This window comes from Elephas maximus, chromosome 11 (assembly GCF_024166365.1).
Source record: "Elephas maximus indicus isolate mEleMax1 chromosome 11, mEleMax1 primary haplotype, whole genome shotgun sequence".
NCBI lineage: Eukaryota > Metazoa > Chordata > Mammalia > Proboscidea > Elephantidae > Elephas > Elephas maximus.
In genome coordinates this window covers 91065212-91074498 of record NC_064829.1, presented here as the reverse complement: position 1 = coordinate 91074498, position 9287 = coordinate 91065212, and the positions used below count along the sequence as shown (strand labels likewise).

The following is a 9287-nucleotide window of genomic DNA, read 5'->3' as shown; positions in this document are numbered from 1 at the left end:
TGTCCTTGCTGTTCTTCATTCTTCTTTGATCCAGGTGGGTTGAGACCAGTTGATGCACCTTAGATGGCTGCTTGCTAGCATTTAAGACCCCAGATGCCACTCTTCAAAGTGGGATGCAGAATGTTTTGTTAATAGATTTTATTATGCCAATTGACTTAGATGTCCCCTAAAACCATGGTCCCCAGACCCCTGCCCCTGCTACACTGGCCTTTGAAGCATTCAGTTTATTCAGGACAACCCAGTAGTTTTTAAGCAAGATGTTGTTCAGTTTCCAGGTATTTGATTTTTTTTTTTTTGTTGCTTCTTCTGTTATTGATTTCTACTTTCATGGCATTATAATCTGAAGAGATGATTTGTATTATTTTGATGTTTTGGATATTGTGAAGGCTTGCTTTGCAGCCTAAACTGTGGTCTATTCTGGAGAACGTTCCATGTGCATTAGAAAAGAATGTATACTTTGCTGCTGTTGGGTGAATGTTCTATGAGGTTGAGTTGGTTGATTGCAGCATTTATTCTGTATCATTACTGAGTTGCTTTCTGAATGTCCTGTCCTTCACGAAAGTGGTGTGTTAAAGTCTCCTACTATTATTGCATAACTGTCTATTTCTCTTTTCAGTGCAGTTAGAGTTTTTTTTGTGTATTTTGGAGCCCTGTCATTGGTTGCATATATATGTATTATGGTTGTATCCTCCTGGTTTATTGACCCTTTCATCATTACATAGTATCCTTCCTTATCCTTTATGGTGGCTTTTGCTTTAAAGTCTATTTTATTGGAGATTAATATTGCCACTCGTGCTCTGTTTTGGTTATTGTTTGGTTGATATATTTTTTCCATCCTTTGACTTTTAATTTGTTTATATCTTTGTGTCTAAGGTGTGTCTTTTGCAGACAGCATATAGACGAATCATGCTTTTTTTAAAAATCCATCCTGCCACTCTCTATCTCTTTACTAATGCATTTAGGCCATTTACGTTCAGTGTAATTATTGATAGGTATGAATTTACTGCTGTAATTGTGTATGTGTGAGAGAGAGAGAGATTGGCAGTTACTTTGTTCTGCTTAATTTTCTGTGCTCAGTTCTTTTTGTTTATGGATTTTCTTTTCATTTCTGTTATTATTGTTGATTTTGTGTTTGCTAAGTCCTTACGTTTTTCTACTTTTTTGTTTTGATGGGTAGGTTTGTTAGCTTCCTTTGTGGTTACCTTGAAATTTATCTTTATTTTTCTAAGTTTAAACTAGTCTTTTATTCCTTGGTATCACCTTGATTTCCTCTCCATCTCTGGAAGTTCTATGTCTACACCGTTTATTCTCTTTTTTCTTTTGACATTGTTGTTGTTCACATATTGACATCTCCGGTTCCCTATTTTCAGTCTTTTAGCTTTATTTTGTTTTTGTGAATTCTCTATCTAGGTTGTTATCTGGTTGATCTGTCCTGTGTTGTAGTCTTGGATTGTTGTATGATGCTGGTTCTCTAACTGGAGGACTACCTTTAATATTTCTTGTAATTTTGGTCTGTTTCTCAATATTCCCTTAACTTCTGTTTATCTAGAAATGACGACTGTATTTGAAAGACAATTTTGCTTGATATACAGTTCTTGGCTGGCAATTTTTTTCCTTTAAGGCTTTATATATGTCATCCCATTGCCTTCTACGTGCGTGGTTTCTGCTGAGTAATCAGAGCTTAGTCTTAATTGGTTCTCCTTTGTTGGTGGCTTTTCATTTATCCCTAACTGCTCTCAGGATTTTTTCTTTGGCTTTGGCTTTGGCAAGTTTGACTATGATATGTCTTGGTGACTTTCTTTTGGGGTCTGTCCTGTATGGGGTTCACTGAGTTTCTTCAGTAGATATCATCTCATCTTTCATGACATTAGGGAAGGTTTCTGCCATCAAATCTTCAACAGTTCTCTGTGTTTTCTGCTCCCCTTCTCTCGCCCCACCCCCCCCCCGGCCCCATTCTGGAACTCCAATCACTATAGATTTTTCCTCTTGATAGTATCCCACATAATTCTTAGGCTTTCATTTTTTTTCCTCAAACAAATTGGTGTCAAGGGATTTATCTTCAAACTTATTAATTCTGACTTCCATTGTCTCAATTCTGCTCCTGTGGTCTTCTATTGAGTTGTTTAATTCTGAACTTTTATTGTTAATCTTCTGGGTTTCTTGTTGCTGTTTTTGTATAGTTTCTGGTAGCTTACTTATTGTCATTTTGTTCTTGTATTGTTTTCCTGAATTCTTCTCTTGCTTTGTCTGTGCATTTTTTGGTTTGGTCTGTGTTTTCCCAGATCTCCTTTCTGATGTCTTGGAGAGCTTTGTATATTAGTCTTTCGAATTCTTTATCATGTAGCTCTGTCACATTTTCTTCCTTTGGAAGGTTTTCTGATTCTTTATTTTGGTTGCTTGCTGGAGCCATTATGTTCTGCTTCTTTATGCGATTTGTTATTGACTGTTGTCTCTGAGGCATCAAGAAGTTATTATAACTTAAAACACAATAAAATTTAAAAAAAGAAGTTATATATTTTTTACTATTGTATTTTTTTTTTTATGCTTGTTTACTGTGTCCTGAATTTTTGTTTTGTTTTGATATATCCAAGTAGGCTGGGTGTGTGTGCTACTCTGGTCATTAACCTGGCCATGTTGAAGCTTTCACCACCTGTCTTCAGGTGGTCAGAGCAGCTACTAGGTGTGTGAGCCCAGGAGTCTGTTCACTGTTCTTGTGGGGCTGCTGAGTATGTAGGTAGCACTTTTAGTGAGATGATGAATCTATCCCACTGGTCAACTGCCTATGGGTGCAGGGGGTGTTCTTCCTGGTCGTTGGGTTGTGTGACGTGTATGTGCTCTGCCACTTGCCATTTGGTTGGATGCAGGTTCCTGGGTCATCAGTCACCAAGTGTGTGATGCAGAGACTCTCACCTACCGTCCTGGGCCAGCAGGGCTGTGTGGAGGTGTTCAGAGCAAGCACAGGTCTTTGGTTGCAGTGGGGGGTGTGATGTGGGTGGTGAGCAAGGGGGCTTTCAGTTACTCCTGGGTGCCTGGATGGAGGGTGTGCCCCCTCCGCTATAGCAGGTAGTGGGGGAGGGTAGTGCAGGTGGTCTTTGGGCATCCAGTGCCTTTGGCTGGAAAGGTTGGGGAGCACCACTGTTTCTCAGGCCCCTGTTGTGGGCAGCTGGATGGACTGGGTGATATCTCCAGCCCTCAGGCCCACACTATGGATGGTTGAGGCCCCTTCTTAGGGGATGGGGTGATGTTAAATGCCACAAATCTGCAACTCCTACTTAGCTGCTGCAGGTGAAAATGGGCTTCAGCTGGGAAACCTGCCCACTTTGTCCTAATGAGGGCATGTTGTGCCAGGTTAGCCAACAAGGCACTGGTGTGGGTGATCTGTGGGGGTAAAGAGTGCTGCAAGTCCGTGAACCCCATACACCAGTGGCTAGGCTAAGGGGTAGGTGCCTTAGGCTGGGCCAAGAGCTACAGGCTTAGGGGATGGGGTGATGTCAAGTGTCACAGATATGCAGCTCCCACTTGGCTGCTGCCAGTGGAAATGGGCTTCAGCTGGGAACTCTGCCCACCTTATGCCAATGTGTGGGTGCCATGCCGAGTTGGCAGCAAGGCACTGGTGTAGTGATCGGAGGGAGTAAAGGTCGCTGCAGGCCTGTGGATCCCCTGTGCCTGTAGCTGGGTGAAGGGGTGGGTGTCTCTTGACTGGAGCCATAAGTTCCCCACTTAGGAGGCATGGTGGTGTTGAAATCCACCAGACTAGTGTTGGAAGTGGGAGGGGGATGAGCGAGGGGGAAGGAGTTCTCCTTGGCCCATGGGGCTCTGGTCGGGGGAAGCTGTGGTATGCACAGGGTGGGCTGGGAGCTTGCCCTTAACTTTTGCAGGTCTAGTGTCACTTCTGATTTGCTTCTGGAGGTGTGTGCAGAGTCACTCCTGCTTGGCTGCACCAGATGGGGTGGGTTTGGCTTCAGCTGGTACTGTTAGCCTTAATATCTCTTTGCTATGCAGATTCAGCTAACAGGATGCTGGCGATCTGGCGAACTCTAATTCATTTCCACTGTTTTTTGAATTGCCTCTCCTTCCACCTGTTGTTCAGTCCGATTCTTCAGCTTTGTCTTTGATGCTTAGGGTTCTTAGATTGTCATATATATCCAATTCACTTGTTTTTGGGGGTTTTTGTTGTAAGAGGGATGACATGAAGCATCTATTTTGCCATCTTGGCCCCACCTCTGGAATTCAACTGATTTTTGTATGTTGATCTTAAATCCTTCTACCTCTGAATCTTTCTATTAGTTCCAGTAGCTTTCTTGTGGAATATTTGGGGATCTCTGTATATGGGATCATATCATTTGTGAATAGAGAGATAGTTTTACTTCTTCCTTTCCAATTTGGATGCCCTTTTTTCCTTTTTCTTGCTTTATTGCTCTAGCTAGTACTTCCAGCACAATGTTAAATAGGAGTGGTGAAAAAGAGCATCTTTGTCTTGTTCCTGTTTTCAAGGGGAATGCTTGAATTGCTATATTTTTTAATAATCTCTTAGCAGCTTACAGTCAGGGCATCCTTAGCTATCAAGAGAGAAACATTCACTAAAGTGAGCAATGATGGGATCAGATCAGTCCTAGACCTCTGGTGGACATTTCAGAAAGTAAAATGGTGGCCAGAAGTCTAGATCATATGTTTGTAATTACTGACATAGTGCCTCCCGGGGGGGCTGCGGTTAGATAACCAGAAGCAATTTTGTTAATATAAGTATGTGTCACTTAAAGTCCATGATACATTCTGTGAAACAGGATGTGATTTGGACATTGTGCAAACACCGTATTAAAACCTTATGGGTGCTTGATTCCTGTCATCCTTGTCAATGCTGCTGCTGCTGCTGCTGCTGCTGCTGCTGGTGCTGGAGCTGCCAGCAGAGGCTGGAGGGATAGGTGGCTGCAGTGGCTGAGAGGGGAGGAACAGACAGCCACAGTGTCTGAGAGGCTGGTGGTAGGAACAGAGTGGGGGGAATCGAGCAAGGAAAGAGTGAAGGATGCCAGGCCCCATCCACTTATCCCCCCACCTGAGCAGCAGGAGCAGCCCGCCCCCATCCCCCATGCCTCTGCGACCTTTGTCCACCTGCCTGCTGTACAAACCAGAGAACTTTCTCCCAGAGCCATGTCCTCTGCCTCACCTGCCTGTATCCCACCTGTGGTCCAGTGGTGCAAGAATCTGGGTTTGGAGTCTTTAAAACCATTAGGGAGAAATAACCAAAAAAAAAAAAAAAAAAGACAGAGAGAAGTGCTTTTCCTTAAAAAAAAAAAAAAAAAAACTTATGGGAACACATAAATCCATGCCATGAGACATTGCCAGAATGGATGTTAAGTGACACATACCTGTATTTCATTACTTAAATATTATTAAATACGTCTACAATAGTCACTCAAAAACTAAAAAAATGGGCTTTTTATATTTGAAGAATAAAAGCCTAAACGGTGGGAAAATATTTAAACAAACACAAAACCCTCAAATTCATTAAGGGTTCTATAATAGAGATATTTTACATAAATAGAATTTATGAGCAGATGTTATGACCTTCCCATATGCTGGAGGCTTTCCCAGGGTAAGAGCAAATATGAGGATCCCTCCAAATACCTGTGCCCTAGATCCTGATTCTGAGAGGGAGAGAAGGATACGGTTTCTTTGGAATCAATGCTCAGCCTTAGATGCCAAAGCCACTGAGTTCTTCACTGGGGTATTTTAAAGTCTACTATTTGTCTCAAACCTAACAGACTGAGGGTTGAGTGTGGGTACAGGGGACAAATAGATGTGCAAGTGTTTGGTTTAGGACTCAAATATACAAACATAAAAGAAGATCTATTGATGCACACACGTTGTTGTTGTTAGATGCCATTGTGTCGGTTCCGGCTCATAACGACCCTATATATACAATGAAACAAAACATAGCCTGGTCCTGTGCCATCCTCACAATCATTGCTATGCTTGAGCGCATCGTTGCAGCCACCATGTCAGTTCATCTTGTTGAGGGTCTGGTCCTTCCTGATCACATGTCCAAAGTATGTGAGACGAAGTCTCACCATTCTCACTTCTAAAGAGCATTCTCGCTGTACTTCTTCCAAGATACATTTGTTTGTTCTTCTGGCAGTCCATGATGTATTCAATATTCTTCACCAGCATCATAATTCAAAGGCATAAATTCTTCTGTGGTCTTCCTTATTCATTGTCCAGCTTTCACATGCATATGAGGTGATTGAAAATACCATGGCCTGGGTCAGGCACACCTTAGGCATCAAAGTGACATTTTACTTTTTAACATGTTAAAAGGTCTTTTGCAGCAGATTTGCCCACAGAAATAGTTATGGTTTCTATAGGAACTCTACATATAACTATCACCTCAGGTGTCCTGGGCTCATGGTGAACAATACATTTCTGCACCAATATCTGCAGCAAAGAGGAGCCAGGTGAGTGCTGCCTTGTAGTCAATCCTCTGGCAAAAAAGACAGGTGAGAAGGGGCCTCCCACAGGAGAGGAAAAGGGAGATGAGTTTATCTAGAACCTTGGGCAGCACAGGTACCAATCCTGCCTTGCACTGAGTAGCCCCATCGAACCTCCTGTAGGGCCAGAGGGATGAGAATGTGTGCTGAGGAGTGCCTCAGAGGGGGACCGAGAGGGTAAGGTTCACTGCAAATATCTGCCTGAGTCCAGAACACGCTGATGGTAAAGAAGGAGGGATGGTGTCTCTTTGGAATCTGTGCGAAAGCTTGGACAGGCAGAGCTGCTGGGCTCCTTGCTGATATAAAAAAGGGTCTGCTCATCTTGTAAGACCTAACAGCTTTAGGATTGGGAATGAAAATTTATAGACAAATAGATGGGCAGACTTTGGGTCAAGAGTTAAAAATTCTAAATCAGAAAATATGAACCAGAGATATATGCACATATGCACGCAGACAAACACACAGAGAGATGTAATCTATGGTATAATGAAAAACATATATTTCCTTTTTCAACTCCCACTGGAGTATGATGCAGTTGACCCAATATTTCTCCAAACACTTCCTGGGTCACTTTTCTGTGTATATTCTGTATGGTGTGAGATGACTGCTCCTATTTTTATCTCCCTACATGAATGGGGAAAAGCCCCTCTCTCCTTCTTCAGCCTGAGGTAGCAAGGGGAGAGGAACAATTTTTACTGAGATAAACTCCAGTTAGTTTCCAAATTTGACAAAAGAGTGTGACTGTTGGAATATAACTAACCTATTTTCCCATTATTAGATTTTATGATCCTTTGCTCACCTCTCTGACACTGCTAGGGAGTCAGCACAAGGAAATAAATGATGTCAACAAGAACAACAGCTTCTATTCAGAACAAATGAAAACTAACTTTGTTCCATCTATGGTGATCCATGAGTCGTAAGCAATCCACACTGAATGTTCGATGACCTTACTCTCGCTTTACTTTTTAAATGAGAAAACAGTGGTGCAGTTTCACTAAGTTAAAAAGTAGTCATCCTGACAAAATAAGAGCTTCTGGCTCGGGAAGCTGGACTCTTAACAACCTGCTCTCCTTCCTTTAATCCAAGGTCCAATATTATCTCCACATTACGATTAATGCAATCAAGCTTTTGAGAAGTTAAGGGTATGCCCTGATATCTCAGCCTCTATGAGTGGGAGTTAGGACTGGGACCCAGATCTGGTGAATTTAAAGCTGATCCTTTTGAACACATCTCTGTGCTGCTTCCTGTGTTCTCTACATGGTAGATTCAAAAGATGTCTCAATTTTCTTGAGCGGTGTTAATCAAGGATGGGTTATTCTGTAAGCAAGGTAACCATGGGCTCCCTGTGCTTACCTTGCTTACTGGGTAATCCTTTCCTGTCAGAGATCGTAAATTTGAAAAGAGGCTTTGGTTCTGTAGGAAGGTACTGTACGGTTGGGAGAGAGAGAAAGATACTAGCCATGCCTAGAAGCAGAATCCCTGATGTGGAGAAGAAATGTGCACTTGTTCACTGCAGATGATCTGTAGCAGGGTAAGCACTGGGGTTATCTTGCCTATCAGATAATCCACCCCTGGGCATGCTGTTTTGGTGACTCTTCACTTTTTCCTTTCTGCACCTGACAGTGGATTCTGGATCCTATAGGAGTAAAGACCTTTGCCTCTGGGAGAAGTCATACCTTCAACAAGAATAAGTCAATCCTTCTGTTGTTTCCTACATAATCTTCTTACTCATAAAAATCCTGATCAAACTTTATTTTAATGTGACTGCCATGTGTGCTATGGGTGACTTTGGGTTCAGGTCCCTACCATGATTCACATTTGTGAAATCCAGAACCAAGCAAACAGTGAGACAAAACGTAGGCACCCACAACCTGATGAAGAATTAAAACAATTTGTCTGTGTATGGGGCCTAATGATCAGGTTAAATTTTGTGGTGGATGTAGGACATGCAGAAACCACTCAGAAAAAGCTGCCCAGATCTGATTTCTCAGCATTAGATATTAAAATCTGGAGAATTACTGAGATCTAGACTTCTTTGACCACCGAGGATATTTTCTGTACAGAATAGATATCTGAGGACACTTTCTGGTCATTTTGTATATAATCAGAGGGATACTGATTTTTAGGAGGAATTTTGTATTCATCGTCAAAAAGAACGTTTCAAGACGTATCCTGAAGTACATCGCTGTCAGTGATAGAATGATATCCATACGCCTACAAGGAAGACCAGTTAATACGACTATTATTGAAATTTACACACCAACCACTAGGGCCAAAGATGAAGAAATAGAAGATTTTTATCAGCTGCTGCAGTCTGAAATTGATCGAACATGCAATCAAGATGCATTGATAATTACTGGTGATTGGAATGTGAAAGTTGGAACAAAGAAGAAGGATCAGTAGTTGGAAAATATGGCCTTGGTGATGGAAACAATGCCAGAGATCGAATGATAGAATTTTCCAAGACCAATGACTTCTTCATTGCAAATACCTTCTTTCACCAACATAAATGGCAACTATAAAAATAAATTTTTTTTTTTTTTAATACACATGGACCTCGCCAGATGGAACACACAGAAATCAAATTGACTACATCTGTGGAAAGAGACGATGGAAAAGCTCAGTATCATCAGACAGAACAAGGCCAGGGGCTGACTGTGGAACAGACCATCAATTGCTCATGTGCAAGTTCAAGCTGAAACTGAAGAAAATCATAGCAAGTCCACAAGAGCCAAAATATGACCTTGAGTATATCCCACCTGAATTTAGAGACCATCTCAAGAATAGATTTGACGCATTGAA

General features: G+C 41.9%; 1 protein-coding gene across 1 annotated transcript in view; it reads right to left on the bottom strand.

Annotated features, from left to right (window-relative positions):
- Nucleotides 1-4852: 4852 nt before the first annotated feature.
- Nucleotides 4853-9287, bottom strand: part of NLRP11 (NLR family pyrin domain containing 11) — a 69883-nt gene continuing 65448 nt past the window's right edge. The window contains exon 10 of the mRNA XM_049902365.1: nucleotides 4853-4935. Within this exon, the coding sequence (XP_049758322.1) occupies nucleotides 4853-4935 (83 nt within the window). The remainder of the gene's footprint in view (nucleotides 4936-9287) is intronic.